General features: G+C 38.3%; 1 protein-coding gene across 6 annotated transcripts in view; it reads left to right on the top strand.

Moving 5' to 3' along the window:
• RALGAPB (Ral GTPase activating protein non-catalytic subunit beta) overlaps positions 1-22,413 on the top strand; it is a 109,965-nt gene that overhangs the window by 77,452 nt on the left and 10,100 nt on the right. For 4 of the 6 annotated variants that reach the window (XM_050807010.1, XM_050807009.1, XM_050807007.1 and 1 more), the window contains 8 exons: positions 187-374; positions 2,618-2,724; positions 4,553-4,705; positions 7,347-7,556; positions 12,087-12,245; positions 16,282-16,447; positions 19,071-19,193; positions 20,787-20,923. In XM_050807010.1, the coding sequence (XP_050662967.1) occupies positions 187-374; positions 2,618-2,724; positions 4,553-4,705; positions 7,347-7,556; positions 12,087-12,245; positions 16,282-16,447; positions 19,071-19,193; positions 20,787-20,923 (1,243 nt within the window). The remainder of the gene's footprint in view (positions 1-186; positions 375-2,617; positions 2,725-4,552; positions 4,706-7,346; positions 7,557-12,086; positions 12,246-16,281; positions 16,448-19,070; positions 19,194-20,786; positions 20,924-22,413) is intronic. The other 2 variants (XM_050807008.1, XM_050807005.1) reach the window with 1 other exon arrangement.

Below are 22,413 nucleotides of genomic sequence, written 5' to 3'. Positions count from 1 at the left end.
TAATCTTGGAGGGGAGAGTCTGGACAGTATGCCATGGCATTCACTACAAGGAGTAAATCTGACCTGTCGAGAAGCATGGCTGTGGTCCATTAAAATTCAGAAGAGTGAAAGGGGACACATTGATGCACAAGGTAAACTGAAGATTTTGCTTTGGGAATTAACTGTTATCTTTTCCATTCTCCGTAGCATTATGCAGTTGCTCGGCGCATTTCCTTCACCTAGTGGTCCTGCCTCTCCTTGTAGTCTTGTGAATGAGACCACTTTGATTAAATACTCCAGGCTGCCAACCATAAACAAGCATAGTTTCCGGTACTTTGTCTTGGATAACAGTGTCATCCTGGCAATGCTGGAACAACCTCTTGGAAATGAGCAGAGTAAGTTTTAGTACTTTGAGCCTTCTCTACTGCTTAATCAGTGTTACCAGTACCATGAAGCTGTTTCCAGGATCTGGGAAGGACAGCCTACAGATTCAAAGTAGGTCAGAAAGACTTCTAGCTGTGGGACGATAGCACCTGAAAAATAGGAGGCCAAAAAATAGAATATACATATTAGATAGAGTCTTTTAAAGGCTCTTGATGTGCATCTGAACTAGCTCTGTAGTTTTATAGAAGGTGATGTTTTAGTGGGATCCATTGTGTTGTTTATCTTTGTCACTTTTTCTTCCCCTTTAAACTTTGGATCCTGCCCCTCTGCTCCCCTTCCTCTCACTCCTCATGTTCTATATCAATTGTTGGTGCCACCTACATAGGCTAGAAATTTGAGGAGTTATCTTTACCTGCTCCTTCCTGTTACTCACTTATGTAATTAGTTTCTAAGTTTCCATCTTCCCAGGGACCCTTGGATCTTTCCTTTCCTCTGTATTTTCCCGATACATCCAAGTGCAGGTCCTTAATATTTCTCACCTAGATTATTACAGTTGTTTCCTACCTACTGTGATTCCTCCAACCCCCAAACCCCTTGCCAGTTCTAACATGTGTTTTCCCTACTTCCATCGTACTTGCTGCCACCATGGTATTCATCCTCAACTACAAATGACCATGCAGTGCCCTACTGAAAACCCTGCAGTGATTTTCCATCAACACAACATGCACTGTTTTCCTCCTTTCCCTCCCCCTCAGTTATAAGCCATCTCACAATATGTGATAAAAACTGCGACCCAAACTATCCACAAGTACATTTTTTTTTTCTGATGATAATTGGCATCAGCCAGTATGTAAAAGAAGCATGTTCTCAGACCCTTGTTGCTGGGAAGGGGAAGGAGAGTGAAGGTTACAGAATATGTGGGTATAAAGTGACCCATGGAATCACTTGGTACACAATTCCCTTAGTTATGAGTGAAAAACTCAGGCTCACAGAGGGTGTATGACTTGCCCAGGGTTACTTGGGACTAGAGCCCAGATTTTCTAAACCCTGTATTGTCCCTTTCTGTTATTGTTGTTGTGCAGTGATAGGACTTGCTCAGTGATTAAAGATTTGCCTTCTTGCCTTTGTAAAGGTGAAGAGTCCTGTGCTAATTTTGTTGATTATATGAGTAGGAGCTCATAAATCCATAAAGTGAAAGTGAGACATTTCCCTGTAGTTTGAGATGAAAAGAATACCATCATAACCTTCTGTTGTGTTGTGGTGAGATGCCGTGACATTAATATCAAATAGAATGGTGCGTTTTATTACTGCCTAACTTCAGAAGTGCTACTCCCAAGTCTTTTCTACAGGCATTTCATCCTTTTCTACCCTAGACCTGGAGCTTGCTTGAGTTTCTTTCCTAGCCTGTGCCTATTCATGATTCCTCCAGCCTCCTACTCCCAAGCCATCTGCTGAGGAGTCTGCAAAATCCCAGTGTCCCCTTCAGGCTTCCTGGCCTTTTTCCAGCTTTTTAAAGACTCTCCTACTTTCATTCCAAATAATTTCATTGCATAGGAAGTTTACAAAAAATATAAGCAGTTGGAATTGTATAGATTTACAAGGACATTTTAGTAGTTTATTGTAATAATAAGAAATTATAGAGAAATTTGAAGACGTTTGACTCCCACACCTGAGACGGAATAATAAAAAGAAGGTTCTGGGTCACTCAGGAAGTCCATTCTGAGTGTTTTTTAACCCCCACCATGCCCCTGAACTTCTGCTGAGATGGAACAGTGTCTGCCTATGGTGGGCAGTGGTACACAAAGGCATGGGCAAATACAACACTAACACTGCAAACATCCAGTCTATCTTTCTGCACTTAAAGTGTTCCCAACATTGGGAGGTTAAGAGTATTTACTGGGACAGTGTTTCCCACAAATATGTACATGTATCACTGGAGGTATGTGAGATGATCTTAGTTGATATATTAGTGAACATAATTTTATGTTTTTTTAAGCATATGCTTTAAAATTATATAATTAGCATGCCAAAATTCATGATTTTCCATTTAGAGACGCACAGTAGTGGTTGATGTAAAGTAATAGTACTTAGAGTACATGGGTATGGCAGAAACCACAGAGGTGGTACACAAAAGATCAAAGCTTAGGAAACACTGTTGGGCCTTTGATTGTGAGAAGCTCTGCAGTTGATAACAAGTTTATTTTAAATGGTTGTTGTCTGAAATTAAAACTTTTATATACATATTTTATTCTAGATGATTTTTTCCCCTCTGTCACTGTGCTGGTCCGGGGGATGTCTGGAAGACTTGCTTGGGCACAACAGCTTTGTCTTTTACCCAGAGGAGCAAAAGCAAATCAGAAGGTATTCATCAGAAGTTACAGGGAAGTGTGTGTGTGTTTTGTAATTTAAAGGTTAGATAACATTCCAACAGAAAACACAGATCAAATAAATATTTTTGATCCCTAACCAGATTCTCAGTCAGTGGGTTCATATCAGAATCATCTAGGAACCTAGAATTCCAGATCTACTCAATTACTCTTTAAAGACATCTTCAAGGCAGATGTCTTTTCAAAAAGCTTTGCAGGTCATTCTGGCATCTACTTAGGAGTAATTACTGTTGTGGACAATGGCCCCAGTTTTTTTCCATGTAATTTTACATATAATAAAAGTCAGGTATATACCATATGTGAAAAAAATTTGGCGGGACTTCTGATGTGTCCAGCAACAGGACTTAGTTTCACATTGTTTTATATGATTTGTTCTTATATAGTAATTGGTAATAGAGTGTATACTTTTTTTTTTTTTTTTAAAGAGTCAGCATCTTGTTTGTTGCCCAGGCTGGAGTGCAGTGGTGTAATCATGGCTCACTGCAGCCTAAACTCCTGGGCTCCAGTGATCCTCTTGCCTCAACCTCCTGAGTAGCTGAGACTATAGGCACATGCCATTGCACCCAGCGCATTTTTAAAATTTTTTGTAGAGACAAGGCCTTGCTTTGTTGCCCAGGCTGATCCCAAACTCCTGTCTTCAAGTGATCTTTCCACCTCAGCTTCCCAAAGTGTTAGGATTACAGATGTGAGCTGTCACACCCAGCCTAATTTAAAAAAAATATATATATATATATACACACACACACACACACACACACACAGACACACACATATATGCTGTGTATAATTTAATGAAATCTTTTGGGGTGCAGTTTATTTTATTACATTTGTAATTATGTGAATAATACTTGAAAAGTTGGAAAATTCAGATAACGAAGAAATTTTAAATCACCTTTACTCACTACCCAGAGGAATATAACCACTGCTAATATTTTACTGGATTTCCTTCCCATTTTTTTCTTTTCATAAACAATAACACTTGAATAGAATTTGAGTAATTTTGTGTACTGCTCTTTTCACTTATAACATTGTAAGCTTTTACTTCTGCTACTAAAAATTTTAAATATGACTTAATATTTCACCAGCATTTAAGAGACACCACAAAATTGGAGCATGTGCCTAAAATCATTTAATATCTTAGATGTCTCTGTTAGATGAGATGTGTTTTTCACCCAGTAAGGAACACTCGTCTATTTTTTCTTGGGGGTACAGATGACATTCTGTCAACAACTCTGTAATTTAATAAGTTAGCATTGAAGACTGAAGAGGAAGGGGACCAGCAAAGGAGCTAAAATTTGTTTAGGGTTCACCATGTATATATTAAAGCATGGATTTGGAGCTATGAAGACCTAGATTTGGTACCCATACTCTCAAGCCATATTAAGGTTCTTGTTAAAATCACTTTCTAGAGATGCCCAGTGAAGCCAAACTTGTCTTTAATTATGTGGAATGATGTGAGAGCCCCTGGGGAAGAAAGTTTGAGTCTTAAAGCTCCAAAATGCTTTACCCACTGGATTACCGCTGAATGTGGGAGATTCGGGCCTGCAGCAGTAGAGGTCCACAGCCCATTTGTCAGTCATGAGATCTATAAGAAGTCGGTGAATATTTTTAGAAAAATAGAGTACATAGGGGCACAAGTTACTTCCCTTTACTGTTATCTGTAGTATTTGCAGGTTCTGGGTGAGTTTTTGTGACATGTAATCCTAGGGAAACACAGCCATCTAAGAGACCAGGGAAATCCATGTCATTACAGATGGGTGTTGGACCCTATATAATAAACAAAATGTTACTTGTTTTAACAGCTTTTTGTGCCTGAACCTCGCCCAGTTCCTAAAAATGATGTTGGATTTAAATATTCTGTGAAACATCGGCCATTTCCTGAAGAGGTGGACAAGATTCCTTTTGTGAAAGCAGATCTCAGCATTCCAGATTTGCATGAAATAGTCACTGAAGAAGTAAGTACATTATTTTTAGCTGTCATCAAGGGGACGAATAGAAACATTCTTACAACTTCCATGGTCAAGCCAATGCTTTTAGTGTTGTTGGAGATGATTTATAAGATGACATGGGTCTCCATCATCCAGGAGGTTGCCATGTTTAAGACGAATATAGATTGTGGCTGATCGAAAGGAACTGCACATCTCTTAGAGCTGTCACTGGGCTGCCTGGCTGTTCATGGTAGGTTTCAGTAGTGTAGTGACATGATCAGACTCTGTTAGTAGAGTTATTTGGAGAAGGAAGACCAGTTCAGAGACTATTATGACAATCCAAGTCCTTATAAGAAAGGAAGGACTTTCACTGATAGGGAAGTTTAATATATAAAATGTATTGTGGAGGCAGATCCAAGCAGTCTTGAATTGATGAGGGAAGGAAAAGAACCAAAGAATTTTAGATTTTGAGCTTGAGTGACAAATATCAGTGCCATTTACAGAAATATAGACATAGGAAGAGGATAGGTTTGAGAAGATGGGGAAAATGTATTTGGCTTTAGATTAATTTAGAGAGTTAATTAAGATAACTGGCTCTTAGGTCAAGGGAGAAGAATTTTAAGAAGTCAGGGACAGAAGTATATCAGGACATGAGAGAACAGAAGAGCAGGAATGGAGGAAGAGCTACACTAGCCAGTGCTGGAGAGACCAGGGAGAAGAAAGAATAGAAAAAGTTCCCTGGATTTTGGCATGAAATTTAGGTGACCTTTGAGAACAGGTGTGTACAGTAGGAGGGAGAGTTCAAAGGGCTGGGGAGTGAATGTATTGAGGAAGAGGCAGTGAATAGAAACCACACTGTTAACAGTAAAGGGAAGGGTACAGAATGGGTAATATTATATAAGGAAATGGCCTCGTTAAGGAAAGAAAAGACTAGTTTTTTTTGTTGTTTTTTTTTTTTTTGAGATGGAGTTTTGCTCTTGTTGCCCAGACTGGAGTGCATTTGTGCATTCTCAGCTCACTGCAATCTCTGCCTCCTGGGTTCAAGTGATTGTCTTGCCTCAGCCTCCTGAGTAGCTGTGATTACAGGTGCACGCCACCACATCCAGCCAATTTTTGTATTTTTAGTAGAGACGGGGTTTCACCATTTGGCCAAGCCGGTCTCGAGCTCCTGACCTCAGGTGATCCACCTGCCTTTGCCTCCCAAAATGCTGGGAATTATAGGCGTGAGCCATCGCACCCGGCCAGAAAAGGCTAATTTTTAAATATTTTTTTACATTCAAGGATGTGAGGATTATGAACATGCTTATAGATTGAAGGAAGAAACCAGGAGAGAGGGGTCTGGCTAACATTGTAAGATGGGCATTGGGACTTACAAGTAATAGATGCAGTAGGGTCAAGAGTGTAGTCTAGAAAAGAGATACTTCTAAGACAGAAGGAGAGAGTAGGTGAAGGTTCAGAGACATTTAGAGAGGAAAGGAGGGAAATTGAAGAAGTTTATGAAAATTTTAATCCTGGTTCTTGGCAATGTAATAGGGGATCCAAGACAGTTCTTAAAAATTGCCAGGCAGTCCAGCTGAGGTTAAGTAGCATTATCTACAGTGAAGTTATTTAACTCACTCTGCTGACTTTCTTCAAAAGTCCTTAGGATCTGGAAGCATAAGAATTTGACTGGTGTGGAAATTGACAGGTGTGGAAATTTGGAAGGAGAAGGTTCAACACAGCCGTTTAATGTGCTTAAGGAGAAGGTATTTAGCTGTTAGATGTGGGGGCTTCAGCTTAGTTGGGAAGCAGATAAAGCCAGAAGGATGCTAATGGAGTGGGAAAGCAGGGGGAGGGGTTGAGTGCCCCACAGCAAAAGTAGAGCACGAGCTCAGGGAAGTGAAGGGATAGGAGCTGCACAAGGGGCTTATGATTGGAGAGGGAATTTCAGACTTACAGCCCTGGAAAGCAGGGCACATCTCAGGTTCAAGTTTGTTTTCATGGATGGCCAAAGTTGTGAAGGTTGAGGAGCTTGTAGAATCCTGAGCCAGGTTGTTAGAAGGATTGTCACTCACCAGGGGATGGAATTTTAAACAAGGATTGATCAGAAGAAAAGGTGGGAGGAGTTTCTAAGAGTACAGTCATGTCATCCATATGGATGAGGAATTCCAAACACAGGGAGCATGTCAGGGTAAAGATGGACAGTGATCTGGAAGCGAGGGGTGAGAGTGACAACTCTATCCTCTTTCTTGCCTATTTGAAGGGAACCAGAGACTGAATGTTTTCATTTACAGTGAGAACATGAAGAAGCAATTGTTGAAGGTATAGGGAAGTTTTTTTGGTGTTTGTTTTAACCTTGACCCATGTTTGTTTAATGGCATACTCTGTATTGAACTGAATCAGTGTTGATTGTTGAAAAGTATCTTCATTTTCTTTGTTGCTTGTAGCTTTATTTTCATTTTAAAATTAAGATTGACTTAGCCAGGTATAGTGGGACTCATGCCTGTAATCCCAGCACTTTGGGAACCTAAGGCAGGAGGATCACTTGAGCCCAGGAGTTCAAGACCAGCTTGGTCAACATAGAGAGACCTCAGTCTCAAAAAAAAAAAAAAAAAAAAAAAAAAAAATTAAGATTGGCCTTATTAGTTTCAAAACATTTTCAAAAAATGAAATATTTGGTTTATTTCAGTTAGAAGAGAGACATGAAAAATTAAGGAGTGGCATGGCCCAGCAGATTGCTTATGAAATACACCTTGAGCAACAGAGTGAGGAGGAATTGCAAAAGAGAAGCTTTCCTGACCCAGTTACGGATTGCAAGCCCCCGCCTCCTGCCCAGGAATTCCAAACAGCCCGCCTTTTCCTCTCACACTTTGGATTTTTGTCCTTAGAAGCATTGAAGGTAATTTTCATGAACTTTTATGAATAAATATATTCACAAGTTAACAATCAGCTGACAATAGCTAAAATATTTTTATGAGGATATAAGCAAATTAAAAAAAAAAACCAGGTTAAAATTTTACCTTGCATACAAATAAATGAAATTCTGTGCTGCTGTAGGTTGTAGTTTGTGCTCCAGGACAGGTCACCCCATGAATGCATTCAGAGTTCTGAGTCTGAGGGGACTGGTTTGATAATACACCTAACTCTGAATTTTCCTAGATAACGCAGTACCCATGTTAATGAAATCTATAGATAATTAGAAAAAGAATGTTAAAAATCTTCCCCTACTAAGCATTATTACTAAAAATATAAGCTACAATTAACTTTGCTCTTTCATGCCACTTTTAGAAAAGAATGAAGTTAATACTGTAGTATTTGTAAGTCAAGCACTTCTTATATTGTCCAGTTTATAAGATCAAACTGTCTGGCTTTATGTCCTGGAATCACTGCTTGCCAGCTATGTGGTCTTTGGTGAGTTTCTTATCTTGTCTTAGTTCCTCATCATCTATAAAGTGAGGGTGATAAAAGTATCCATCTCATTGATCATGTGAAGATTAAATGTGTTCACTCATGGAAGATACTTGGTATATATAGTACTTAGCACGAAGTAAGCCAGCCTATAAGGTAAATATTGCCATTCTTCTTAATTCCATTAGCCTTAAAACAATTTTACAGCCAGGTGCGGTGGCTCATGCCTATAGTCCCAGCACTTTGGGAGCCCAAGGCAGGAGGATCATATGAGGCCAGGAGTTCAAGACCAGCCTGGACAACATAGTGAGACCCCCATCTCTCCAAAAAATTGTTTTTAAAGATTAGCTGGGCCGGGCGCGGTGGCTCACGCTTGTAATCCCTGCACTTTGGGAGGCCGAGGCGGGCGGATCACGAGGTCAGGAGATCGAGACCATCCTGGCTAACACGGTGAAACCCCGTCTCTACTAAAATACAAAAAATTAGCCGGGCGCGGTTGTGGGCGCCTGTAGTCCCAGCTACTCGGGAGGCTGAGGCAGGAGAATGGCGCGAACCCGGGAGGCGGAGCTTGCAGTGAGCCGAGATGGTGCCACTGCACTCCAGCCTGGGCGACAGAGTGAAGACTCCGCCTCAAAAAAAAAAAAAAAAAAAAAAAAAAAAAAGATTAGCTGGGTGTGATGGCACGCCTGTAATACTAGCTTCTCAGGAGTCTGAGGCAAGAGGATTGCTTGAGCCTGAGAGTTCAAGGTTACAGTGATTTATGGTCACTCCACTATACTCCAACCTCGTTGATAGAGTGAGACCCTGTCTCTTGGAAAAAAAAAATTGACAAGTGATGCTATTCCTGTTTTATAGATGTGGACATAGAGGCTCAAAAATGTGAAATAACTTGTCTGGAGGTGGACTTGGAATTTATTCTAAGTCCTGTTTGTTTTGAAAAGTACAACTGAAGATTGCCAAGCAAGAAGTTGCTTATTGCATAAGTTGTCCCCTGCCCTTACTCCCTAGGAACTACCTGGTTATAGGCCATTTAGCTTTGTAGGAAAGTAATAGGGACATTGCTATTTGATTTTGTATTTCAGCATATAGAGGGAAAATGTTTTTTGCATTTTTTTTTTTTGTAGAAAATTGAGTTTGATGCAGCAATATGAACATAAAAACTTAAAATGCAGAATACAAGAGCAGAGAGAGGAAAATTATAAGAAATATAGTGGTAAATATGGAAGGGAAGGAAAAAAGATGCAACTTACAAATCATTAGTGATATTCCTAGTGGAGAAAATTGAACAGAGTAGAAGCAGTAAATAAAAATATACTAGAAGAAAATTAATGCTTCCTATAGACTTCAGGGACACAAGAAAGGCCATAATAGCCTTGTCTCTGAGATTATAGTTTTCCACTTCTGTTATCTATTCTAGCTGAAACTTTTAAGCTTTTAAGAAGATAATTCTCATGCTTTCTCATCTGTATGAGAACATAGGAAAAATAAAGTTACCTGGTTTATTTTATGAACCTTAGAATATTTCTAATAACTAAAACTTGACAACTCATACATACAAAACTACAAACCAGTTTTACTTATGAATATATTTACAAAAGTATTAAAGGGAATGCTAAGCAGACTTAGTTCTGAATTAATAGCATGTTAAGTAAATGGTCTTTCATGATCAAGTAAGGTTTATCCCAGGGACTTAGCAATTAATTATCAGGAAATATTAATAAAGCTATTAAGAAAATAATTTGGTCCCATTAGCAGTTCAGTCAGTGAAACAGTAAGTCAGTATTTACTAGAATCATATTCTGATTTTTAAAAAAATAACAAACTAAGCCAGCACTACTAGTGTAGGTTCTTATTTTAAAATATTTATCTAAATGACAACCCAGGAGCAAACTAGAGGAATCTTTTGTTAAAATCAGAAGTAAAAATTACCTACCTTGACTACTATTTAACAACGAGAATTTTTTAGTCAATGACGTTTTTTAAACTTTCTAGTTTTAAATAATTATAGATTAGCAGGAAATTGCAAAATAAAGATATGAGAACCTTCCTGCGATGATAAATTCTTATGTAACTACAGTACAGTATAAAAATGAGGAAAGTCAATGAAATGTTAAACTAAGAGGTAAAAATCATTGGAAATGAGAAGACAGTTTGTAGGTAATATGACTTCTAGTTTGACAACCATAAGACAATCAATAAAATGTTTAAAATAAATGAGAATTAAGATTGCCATACACAAAAGTACAAAAATTAGTAATTATGCCTGTGATATTCAGTTAAAAATACAATGCAAAAATGCCCCATTTACAGCCGTGATGTTGACAAAAGTTACCCTAACAAAGTATTTACAAGACCTAGAGGAAGAAACTTTTAAAAATTATTAAGAGATATAAAATATGTAAATGTTATGTTCCTAGATTAGAAGATCATACAGAAGAACAAGCTGAGGAAATACCTTACTTTTAAAAAAAAAAAGAAGAATGAGGACATTCTGGTCTACAAGGTGTATTACAACATGCTTCAGGTCCACAATTCCTTATCCATGATTTCAAAGTAAAAACTGAAAACTGGAAAATTTTTTATATATTTGTAGTAAATTCATTTAGTGACAAAATTGGACCTGAATTGACATGAGGCTGTTTGTAGTTTTATGTCACTTAGTGTGAATACACTTCTGTTTGACTACAGAAATATTAATGTCTTTGATTATAGAATATTGCCCTAGACCTTGCTAGGAATGTTATATAAATGACTAGAAGGCTAGACTCAATCCTTGCCAGTGTGAAAGACAGTCATTCTTGCTTTCTCTGGAGGGAGCTTTCCTGAAAGATATGCTGTGGTTAGCAGAACCTTGTTTGGCAAGATCAAAATCTCAAAGAAGATAGGGGATTAAGAGGAAAACAAAACAAACATGCATTTCTGAAAAATTTGTAGACTTAATTTTTTTATAGAAGATTTAGGTTTTCAGAACAATTGAGCAGAAAGGGTAGAGAGCTGTCATATACCTTCCCCACAGCCCAGTTTCCCCTGTTATCAACATCTTGCATTCATGTGGTGCATTTGTTATGATTGATGAACTTATATTGGTGCATTACTAACCGAAGCTGGTGATTTACAATAGAGTTCACTTTGTGCTCTACAGGTCTCTGGGGTTTGACAAGTGTATAATGACATGTGTCCACCATTACAATTGTACAAATAGTTTTACTGCCCTCAAAATCCACTGTACTCCACTTATTCATTCCTCCCTCTTCACTCCTCACTCAAAACCTAGCAGCCACTGGTCTTTGTACTGTTTCTCTATAGTTTTACCTTTTTCAGAATGTCATATAGTTGGAATCATACAGTACGTAGTCCTGTCACACTGGCTTTTTTCACTTTTATCAATATGCATTTAACGTTTCTTCATTCAGTATGCATTTAATGTGTCTTTTTGACTTGATGGTTTATTTCTTTTTATTGCCTAATAATACTCCATTGTATGGATGTACCACAGTTGATTTATCCCTTCATCTGTTGAAAGACATCTTGGTTGCTTCCACATTTTGGTTATTATGAATAAAGCTGCTATAAACATTTGTGTGCAGGCTTTTGTGTGGATGTGTGTGGGAAAATACCAAGGTGTGCAGTTGCTGCATTGCATGGTAAGAGTATGTTTGGCTTTGTAAGAAACTGCCAAACTGTCTTCCAAAGTAGCTGTACCATTTCACATTTCACCATTAATGAATGAGGAAAAAAGTACATTAAAGGTAAGTTCTAGAAAGCACAATATTATAGAGAAAACAGGATCCAAAATTATATACACAATATAATCTCAGTTGTCTTTAATTTAAAAAGAGGCAAATAAAAGAACTAAAAGGAAGTATGTTAAATAATTTCTTTAGGATTGTGGTTGTGTTTATTCCTACCATTCTACATTTTTAAATTTAATTTTTATTAAACCATGAGCAAGTATTGTTTTTATAATTATAACAGTGCAAGAGAATAGGTAATAATTGCTCCTTTCTTCTTTTGGTGGCAGGAACCTGCAAATAGTCGTCTACCTCCTCACCTTATTGCACTTGATTCCACGATACCTGGATTTTTTGATGACATAGGGTATCTGGATCTCTTGCCATGTCGTCCTTTTGACACAGTTTTTATTTTCTATATGAAGCCAGGTCAGAAAACGAACCAAGAGGTAAGAGTTATGAATTTTTTTTTTTGGTATATTTTTGTGCTATAAATACACATCTAGAAAAAAAAATTGAGGCAAAATTAATATGGAGAGTTTATTTGGGCCAGAGTTGAGGAAATGGGAAATGCTGGAAAGTTCTCCCAAGAACAAAGGAGAGTCTCAAGTTTTTAAAGATAAAAAGGATGAGCCAGGAGAACAGATGATTACAAAAGTTGTTTTTCAGGAATGCTCATTGGTTTACAGAAATAACATTGATTAGTGAGTAGATATAAATTATTGAACTGTAGGATATGAGCTGTGGTGTCCAGCACTGTTAGTTTATGAACTATTGGTGGTGACATGCAGTCTAGAGTCCATATAGCACGCAGCTTCAAAATTATTAGTTAGCTCAAGCAGGATGAGATGCGACTGCTATCACATTTCAGTGCCTTTCTGGGCATGATAATTTGAGGGAGACTCGCATTCCTTAAAAAGTTTCATTTTCATATACAAAATTTTACATGGTATGTACTTGTCTATGGCAAGAAGTGTTTTATACTCGATGCCTAAAGACTTGCTATGAACCAGTTTGAAAACAGAATTAACCAAAACTATGATACTTGGAGTCCTGAGTCTTTTGACCCTTAAGAAATGTGATTTAAATAGGAGCTGTAGGGTATCTTTCTTCCCCCTCAGGAATTCAGATTCATAAGACAAAATAAACTGAAATAAAGAAGGGTAGTCATAAAAAGTTAAAGTAAGGCTCAAGAAGAATAAAACAACAGCAACAAATATTTATTGAACATCTTCCCTGTGGCTCAGCATGCCAGGATATAGAAACGAGTAACAGTTTCCCTTTTGAGAAGCAGCTCACCTTCCTAGTAATTTCAGAAACAAATCATTTCAGTTGAGGAATGCGTGGTGTGCAGTGGGGGAAATAACAGCTGAAATAAAGGAGAAAAACAGAAGGACTGGCCGGGTGTGGTGGCTCACGCCTGTAATCCCAGCACTTTGTGAGGCCGAGGTGGGTGGATCACCTGAGGTCAGGAGTTCAAGACAAGCCTGGCCAACATGGTAGAACCCTGTCTCTACTAAAAATACAAAAATTAGCTGGTGTGGTGGCAGGCACCTGTAGTCCCAGCTACTTGGGAGGCTGAGGCAGGAGAACTGCTTGAACCCGGAAAGCGGAGGTTGCAGTGAGCGAGATTGCACCATTGCAATCCAGCCTGGGCGACAGAGAGAGACTCCATCTCAAAAACAAAACAAAACAGAGGGACTAAGTAAAACATAGCTGGATACGTGTAACAAAGAGACTAGGAGAAGGATGAAGAAAAATGTAAGATAGGTGAGAATGGAAAACTGAGAGCAAAATGGCAGGAAACTTGAAGTGTTTTTTGAAAAGGAATAATTGAAATATAGAATAGGCAGGAAGTTACTGACTATAACTAGGAAAAAACTGAAGGAAGACTTGTAAAATGTAGTATTCAGATGTGTAGGGCACTGTGACTGCATGATCCTGGAGTTTTACTGTAGTAGTCATTTTAAGACCATCAGCTAATCAAATTAGCATGCCTAAAGAAATTTACCAAAGTTTCCAAATGTTTAGAAGCACTGTTTCAAATGATTTGTGAGCTCCTAGAAAAGAATGCTGATTTATGAGAAAGTTATTTTTTTGTTACTGAGTCAATAAAGTTAATAAGTGTCTGTTGTTAGGTGAACAAAATCTGTAAGATTTCTGGCCCCCTAAAACTGCATAGAGGCGAAGACAGATGATTAAATAAGCAACCAACCGTTGTAAAGGGTGCTAATAGGGTCATTAAAGCACGTTCTAGGAGCAGTAGCGGGAAAACCTAATCTGGTTTTAAGGTGGCCTGGAGGGAAAGATACTCTAGCTGGTATTTAAGGTGTGCATTAACTGTAGGTAAGGAGGCAGAAGCAGATTGTCACTGACAAAGTAATAATAATGTATAAATTCTTCAGGGTAAAGAGAGTATTTTATCTTCATAAAATTCATTATGGGGTCTAATATACTTGGAGCTTAAGAGAAAGTGGGCTGGTGGTAGCCAGAGATGAGACCGATGGACTCAAGTGTTTTAGAAGAACCTCAGTAAAATTGGATTAATTCTGGAGGTGGGGATCTGTTTTGAAGGAAGTCAGTGCATTCTTTGTTTGAGAATAATGAAGCCACTTTCTCCTGCCTGTACAAGAAGACACAAACCCTTGAGGCACCTCCTAACCCAGTCCAGTTTCCCTAGCTGTTTAGAAGCTGAGGGTAACTAGGAGTTAATGAAGATTTCCTGAGACCTCCTTTGGAATGTCTGAGACCTGTCTTCCCTAGCCACAGGGTAGATTAAGATTAATTTCTGTCTGCCAGAATCCATGCAAGTTGAATTGGATTCACTTATTGCTTCTTGACTAAATTTTCAAAAATTTTTTATTTAAAAGTTTTACTTCTAGTTAAAAATTTGAATTGCAAAAACTAGAAATGGTTGTTAAGTCAGTTTCTTGGCACCCATAAGAATGTGAAGGGATATGGGTAAACTAAATAGGTTCACTTCTAAAGAGACTGGTTTTAGGCCGGGCACGGTGACTCACACCTGTAATCCCAGCACTTTGGGAGGCTGTGGGTGGATCATGAGGTCAGGAGATCGAGACCATCCTGGCTAACACAGTAAAACCCGTTTTTACTAAAAATACAAAAAATTAGCCGGGTGTGGTGGCAGGCGCCTGTAGTCCCAACTACTCGGGAAGCTGAGGCAGAAAAATGGCATGAACCCGGGAGGTGGAGCTTGCAGTGAGCAGAGATTGCGCCACTGCACTCCAGCCTGGGTGACAGAGCAAGACTACGTCTCAAAAGAAAAAAAAAAAATAGACTGGTTTTGTGCTTAAGAGGTAATGACTTTGAGATGATTTGCAATGGGTCAGATGTAATGGATGTAACTTCTTACATTTTGACTTTCACAGGCCTTTATATGATCTTGGTATAGATTAGCATTGTATGAATGACATCAGTGATCTGTGGACTGGCTGCATCATAGTTATTTGGAGGAATTTTTAGAAATAGTGATTCCAGGATTCTGCATTCGCTGATTTTAATGTAGAAGGTCTAGGGCAGGCGAAGAGAACCTTATTTTTACGCGATTTCCCAGGTGATTTTGTTACACTCTGCTCTCCACCCTCCCCCTTTCGTTTTTCATTTGCAAAGGTATTTCTTGTTTTCCTTCCTTTAGAAATGAGTTTTTCAAGAGTAGCACTATTACCATCTTGGGCCAGATAAGTTCTTTGTTATGAGGGCTGTCCTATGTATTTTAGAACATTTAGCAGCATCTTTGGCCTCTACTACTAGATGTTTGTAGTGTGCGTCACCAGTTATGACAACCAAAAATGTCTCCAAATGTTGGATGTCCGCTGAAAAGCAAAATCATCCCTAGATGAGAAGCACTGTTTTAGAGTGAGGGACGCTTTGTGAGGCCAGTAGAAAGCGCACGCCTTACATTTAGTGCTTAGTGAAGAGGAGAGAACTTTGTGGCCACTTCATTTTTCCTGAAATTCTCTTCTTTGACCTAAGAAAAGGATATTTTCATACTCATTTATTAATTACACCTAATGTTTATTGAATTTTAGTAGGTTTTATAGCCTTTGTCAAGATTTATAGTTAAATAGTTGCATCCCTATGTAATGTTTCTCATTAACCAGACAGTAAACTTCATGAAGGTAAGGACATAGTATCTTTTAGTAAACATGCCTGGTTCAGTAATTGTTTTGCTAGGAAGAGAGCTCATAGCTTTTCTTGCATTATTTCATAACCATTGTTATTATCTCTACTCTATGGATTAAGAAACTGAGGCAGTGGGGTTACGAAACTTGCCCAAGGCTCAGCCAATCCAAATCTGTCTAACTCTGGAGAATGCATTTTCTCTATAGTGATATATCCTCAAATGTATTCTGAGCTTGGACATGATTTGTCAGAAGCTTCAAAGCTAACCAATTTTTATGAAGATTTATTTTGATACATTATTTTTCTTCCTTCATTATAGCTGATGATTGGTATGTATTTCAGATTTTGAAGAATGTGGAGTCTTCCAGAACTGTTCAGCCACATTTCCTAGAATTTTTGCTTTCCCTTGGCTGGTCAGTAGATGTGGGCAGACACCCTGGTTGGACTGGGCATGTTTCTACCAGTTGGTCTATTAATTGTTGTGATGATGGTGAAGGATCTCAACAAGGTAAAACTCACAGTGCTTCAAATGTCAGTTGTTGCTTGTTTTGTTAGTCTTGTTTTTTTTCCCCCTTTACTATGATTTATAGTCTTATTAAAAATACAAAACCAGGCTGGGTGCAGTGGTGCATGCCTGCCTTTGAGAAGCCAGGTGGGAGGATCGACTGAGGCTAGGAGTTCAAGACCAACCTGGGCAACATAGCAAGACACCGTCTCTACAAAAGATGAAAAAATTTTCTAGGCTTGAGGGCCACGTATTTGTAGTCCTGCCTGCTCAGGAGGCTGAGGTGGGAGGATCACTTGAGGCCAGGATTTGGAGCTGTGATCATGCCACTGCATTCCAGCCTGAGTGACAGAGCAACTCCCTGACTCTAAAAAACAAACAGAGGTATATAGAGGAAAAGTATCCTTCCCCTAATCCCAGTCCTGACAGGGTAACTTAATACTAGTTTATATATTCTTCTAGACATTTTCAGTGTATATGAAATATATACACATAATGATAGAGTTAATTAATACAAAATGACTGGCTTATTACAATGCTGATAAGTTCCTTTTTTATAATATGCATAAGATTCAATTTTCTATACAAATGGTATAATAAATATAGGTCATCCATACAAACAATACAGCTTCCTAACAAGCATGTTTTGTCTGATAAGTAGTTTTCTGTTAACCAGTGTGTTTTATCAACTGTGGCTATCAGAAGAGTCATACTTAAAGGTTAGATTCTTGGGATATTATACCAAAAGCTTTGTAGTAAACAGCTGACCATCTCTGAGGATTCTTGCCCATCCCCTCAGATCCTCTGAGGAACTGTAATCAGGATAACAAGTACCAGAGCAAGTATAAATTTAAACTTAAGACCTTTGCCCCACCTGGCTAATGCTTTGTGTTCCTGGGCTCCTGAGGTCACTGGAAAGTTAGTATTACCTCTCTAAAGTGGATAATGCCTATGCCCAGTGCACATTTTTCATTTTGATAAATATATCAGTTGGATACTTATGGTTGCAAGTATCAGAAAACGTGACCCAAACTGCCTTAGATTTTGAAGATAATTTATTGCCCATGTAACTGAAAATTCTAGAGGTTGGTTAAGCTTTGGTGTCATTTGATCAGCATTCCTGTTTTATTTCTTTACAATTTTCCTTTAGCGTTGCTCTCCATATTTTGGCTTTGTCACCAGCCTGGCTTCTCTAATAGTGCAGAAAGGCAATTCCAGGCTTTACATTCACATACCACAGCAGCCTGAAGAGGAGAGATTAGCCAGATCTCAGAACCCCCTACTCCCCGAATCCGGAACTATATGGTGATTAGACTATCCCAAGCCTGTCCTTGTGGCAAGAAAGAATGACTCTGGTAGAGAGATACAGACAAGATAGAACTAGTATCAGAGGTCAGTCCCACATGCACATTTTGCCTGCTGCAGAATAGGGGTGGATAGAGTGGCTGTTGGGATAGTAACCACAGCATCTACTACAGCAGATACAAAGTCCCTGCCCGGAGCCCACACCAGGAGTCAGAAAACGAAAGCCCAGTTTTTGAAAATAAAGTTTTATTGGAACTCGGTCACACTCTAGATTACACATTGTCTATGACAGCTTTCATGCTACAATGACAGAATCGAGTAGTTGTGGCAAAGATCCTATGGCCTACAAAGCCGAAAATGTTATCTGTCTGGTCCTTTACAGAAAAAGTTTGCTAACCTCTTGTCTAAGCTCCCTATTTGCCAAATCTTCACCAGCATTAGGTATCTTCCAGTTTTTTAAGTGAGAAATTTTTCATTTTTAATAATGCTTGAGCATATCTTACCATATTTTTATTTCTTTCCTGAGAAGTGCTTGTTCATTTCCCCTGTCCAATTTTTGGTCAGATTGTTGGTCTTTTATGTACTGCTGGTAGGACACTGAGTTCATTTTAATTGAGAACTATATAGCTCTCTTGAGTGTTTCTTTTGTTAATTCAGTCTTCCTGGCTTAGAGCAGATGCTATTACTAAAACTGGCTGTACATTTTTATACAATGTCACTGACCATTGAGGAAGGTGGAACATAGGCCAACTTGAGGAGCCATAGAGAGAGACCAGGGATAGAAATGCCTTAAAAGCCAGAGTCCAGAGATAACGCACATGTGTACTCTCTCTCTTCTCTCTCTCTGTGTCTTCCTCCCTCCTCCTCCTCCTCCTCCTCCTCTTCTTTTCCTCCTCCTTCTTCTTTCTCTCTCTCTTTCTGTCTCTCTCTCTCTCTCTCTCTCTCTCTCTCTCTGCCTGCCTGCCTGTCTCTCTGGCCCAACTCCCTTCTGAGGTACTGGGATGGTCTTCCTTTTGATTATTTATTCACCGGATCCAAAGGACTGCTCCCTTAATCTGCTTCATACACATGAATTAAAAGCCCTGCTAATCAGAAGTGGTCTGATATATAGTCATTTGAGAAATTATGAAATTAAGATTTTATGATTTAAAAATAAAGACATCTAATAAGCATTATATTTTATTCTTTCATACTAATTGGTTCTTGCTGGAAACATATATTCTATTTATCACTTTATTAACCAGTTAACATTTCGTGTAGCAAGATGATACTGGTTTTTTTCTACTTTTTGAAGCTGTAATGTGGTGTTTCTTTTTCCCAGAAGAAGTGATTTCCTCTGAAGATATTGGAGCTAGCATTTTCAATGGACAGAAGAAGGTGCTGTATTATGCTGATGCCCTTACGGAAATTGCTTTTGTGGTTCCTTCTCCTGTGGAGTCCTTAAGTAAGACCATTTTGCATGGTCCTGTTTTAGGATCTATATTTATATTCCTGGGTTGTGTGATATTACTGCTTTGGAAGAGATTTTGAAGTGATCTAAGGCATTCTTTAGCTTCTAAGGCATTATAACAGAATATGCAGAAGCACAAGGTATCTTCTCTTAACTTTTTAAGGAAAGTAGTTAAAGACAAGCAGACTGACCCTCTGATAATCTTTAAATAGTGAAGGAATCCCATTTCAACTGATATGCTTTCTTTAATTAATCAGTACATAGGCTTATTTTCCAGTTCATTTCTTTCTATAATTACGAGTGATCCCTCACTTACTTTTTGAGAGCCTTTGCATGGAACCACATAGAATCCTACAACGGGAAGGATCTCATGATAGCATCTGGCCATTCTTCTGAGCAAGAGAAACTTAAGCAGCCTAGAAAAGATGGTGGTCCAAGACTTTTCTTTTTAAGAATTGGGAGTAATTATTACTTCTTAGTCTGAACTCACAGTTTTATTTTGCCCAGAACCTTTGCTTTTTGCAAGTTAAGCCTGTTTGTTCAAGCCTGACCGAGTAGGTGGTCAGGCAGTAGATAGAAAACTTCACCTTCTTCTTTGAGATCATTTTTAGGATGGGATACTGTACATCACGATTTCACAGTCTCATTTCCAGACTAACGACTTTTGTTGTGCCCTACCTTGGTAGCTGCCTAACTTTTGTCCTTGGACCCTTGATTTCCCACTCTAGGCCCCTCCCTGTCTTACTCTCTGGGGCCAGCTGTGTCGCTGGAAGGTTGGACCTTCTACGGTTTAGGTTTGAATTATAGCGGCTGTTGGGCTTCCTGTCAAGGTTCTGGTTTACTACTTTAATTCCAGAAGCCAGAACCTGTCCATCCTCTTTGGGGACATACCTGCCTAATTTCTCTGGCCCAGCCTGTTAGTACCAGACAAGTCCTCCCAGCGCTAGAGCCTTGTCCTTACACTAAAGCTCCTACAGTTGGGTCTTTGTCTTCTGTTGTGAAACATCTCCTATGCCAACTGTGCCCACTCCTACTCAGCTTCCTCCTATTTCTGATATTTGGGGATTTTTTTAGATAGGGTGGAGGATAACTTTTTGTGAACTTATCTCTAACCACATTACTCTTAATCATAGAGACTAGATCTTCTGTAGCTTCTGGATGTCCCAGTGCCTATTTGGCACAATGCTACATGATCGAATATATAATCAAAATGATTCAGAGAGTAATAATGGCATGTATTATATTCTACATTTGAAATGTCAAATATTTTCTAGTCTTATTTTGGTTATCCTTTAGAGCAGGAGCTGGCAAACCACAGTGGCACAAGCCAAATGCCGCCAAGAATGGTTTTTACATTCTTAAAGGGTTATAAATAAAATACAAAGAGGAATATGTGAGAGATCTGTATAGCCAGCATAGCCTAAAATACTTAGTACTTGATCCTTTACAGAAAAAGTTCGTCAGCCCTTGCTCTAGAAGCAATGCTTTAAGTGATTTCAGTTAGACTGGTGAGCGTAATTAGTTTTAACAGTCTTGCTCCAAATAAGTGGTATGTATTATAGTTGCTTTTTTTCCTTTACCCCATAGCTGATTCATTGGAAAGTAACATCTCGGACCAAGATAGTGATTCAAATATGGATCTTATGCCAGGAATTCTGAAACAGCCATCCCTGACACTTGAGCTTTTCCCCAATCATACAGACAATCTTAATTCCTCACAGAGGGTAAGTTACTTTGTTGATAGGTCTCCAAAATTTTGTAGTGAAATCAGGGTAATTATAGAATCCTGCCTGAAAAGCTTTTAACCCAGAGAGTAATTATATCAGAGTACTGATTCCTTAGTAACTTAATTTTTTAAAATAAAATTCTCATGATTTTCTCTTTTTCAGCCTGCAACAGATAGTTTATTCTGAGACAGCCTTTGTGGATTCTCTTGATTCCACTATTCTGATCCCATACTTGATTCTCTCATCTGTTCCTTTTTAAACCAAGGTTTTAATTTTGTCTCTGAAATATCCACTAAAGTTACTGCAGTAACTACATGTTTTTTATCTTTAATCTTGCAGTGTTCATCTTAAACAAGTCTGACCATATAAATATAGGAACATTGTGGAGAATAACTCAGTGTATGGATAAATATTCTGAGTGAGGAACACAGCACTTACTACAAGAGGAGCTTTTTGCTTTTATCTTTTTTTTTTTTTTTTTTTACCTTATCAGCGAATATTACTTCTTTATCTGTGATCAGGTCAGAAGTGTAGGAAGATTGACTTAGAACAAATCATAACAAAGACAGAAGTGTCAGCTTGACTTAAAGGTGTTCCTCCATTGTACAAGAGTTTAGGTTGGCTTCCTTCCACAGTGAAAATTACTTTTAATGTAAGTATATACTTAGAATATGGGGAGGTTTTTACCTTTAAAATTGATTTAGGAAAAAAAGGCCAGGTGGTCTAATAGTCCCTGGAGTAGACTGATTTGAAAATCAGGAGTTTTTTAAAGGTTTTACAGAATACAATTTAGAGATGAGCAGTCAGTATTGCATGGCAGTGCAAGATTTTAGCCAAATCTAATACTTTAAAAAATTTTTTTGTTTGAGATTTGTGAACAGAACTAGAATTCAGTGGTGAGCTGCCCATATTTTCTGAATGCCAGCATAGTTATTCCTTAGAACCCAGATAAAGCACCATGTTTTTGTTTCTCACTTATAGTATACTTTGCAGACACTAACAAGCTGAAAAAACAAACAAACAAAAAAGCAAAACCATATGGTTATCTCAATACATGGAGAAAACACAGTTGACAAAAATTCCGTACTCATTATGAGAAAAGTTCTCAGCAAACTATGAATAGAACTTTCTCAACTTGATACAGAGCATCTACTAAAAACCTACAGCTAACATTATACTTACGCATTATACATTATTCTTGAATGCTTTTCCTCTGAGATGGAGGACAAGGCAAGGATGCCTGTTCTCACCACTTACATTCAACATGGTAGAGGAGGGACCTACATAGAGAAATAAGACAAAAGGAAACACAGTACATAGAGATTAGAAACAAAGAAGTAAAACTGTATGTATTTGCAGATGACATGGTCATGTAAGTAGGAAACCCTGAGGAATCTTTTTTTAAATTCACTAGAACTATTGAGGTGAGTTTAGCAAGACTGCAGGGAAAACGTCAGGGTGTTGGGCAAAATTTTAAGATAACCCCC

This window comes from Macaca thibetana, chromosome 10 (assembly GCF_024542745.1).
Source record: "Macaca thibetana thibetana isolate TM-01 chromosome 10, ASM2454274v1, whole genome shotgun sequence".
Lineage (NCBI taxonomy): Eukaryota > Metazoa > Chordata > Mammalia > Primates > Cercopithecidae > Macaca > Macaca thibetana.
The sequence above is the reverse complement of the archived record's forward strand: the minus strand, read 5'-3'. Positions and strand labels throughout refer to the sequence as shown.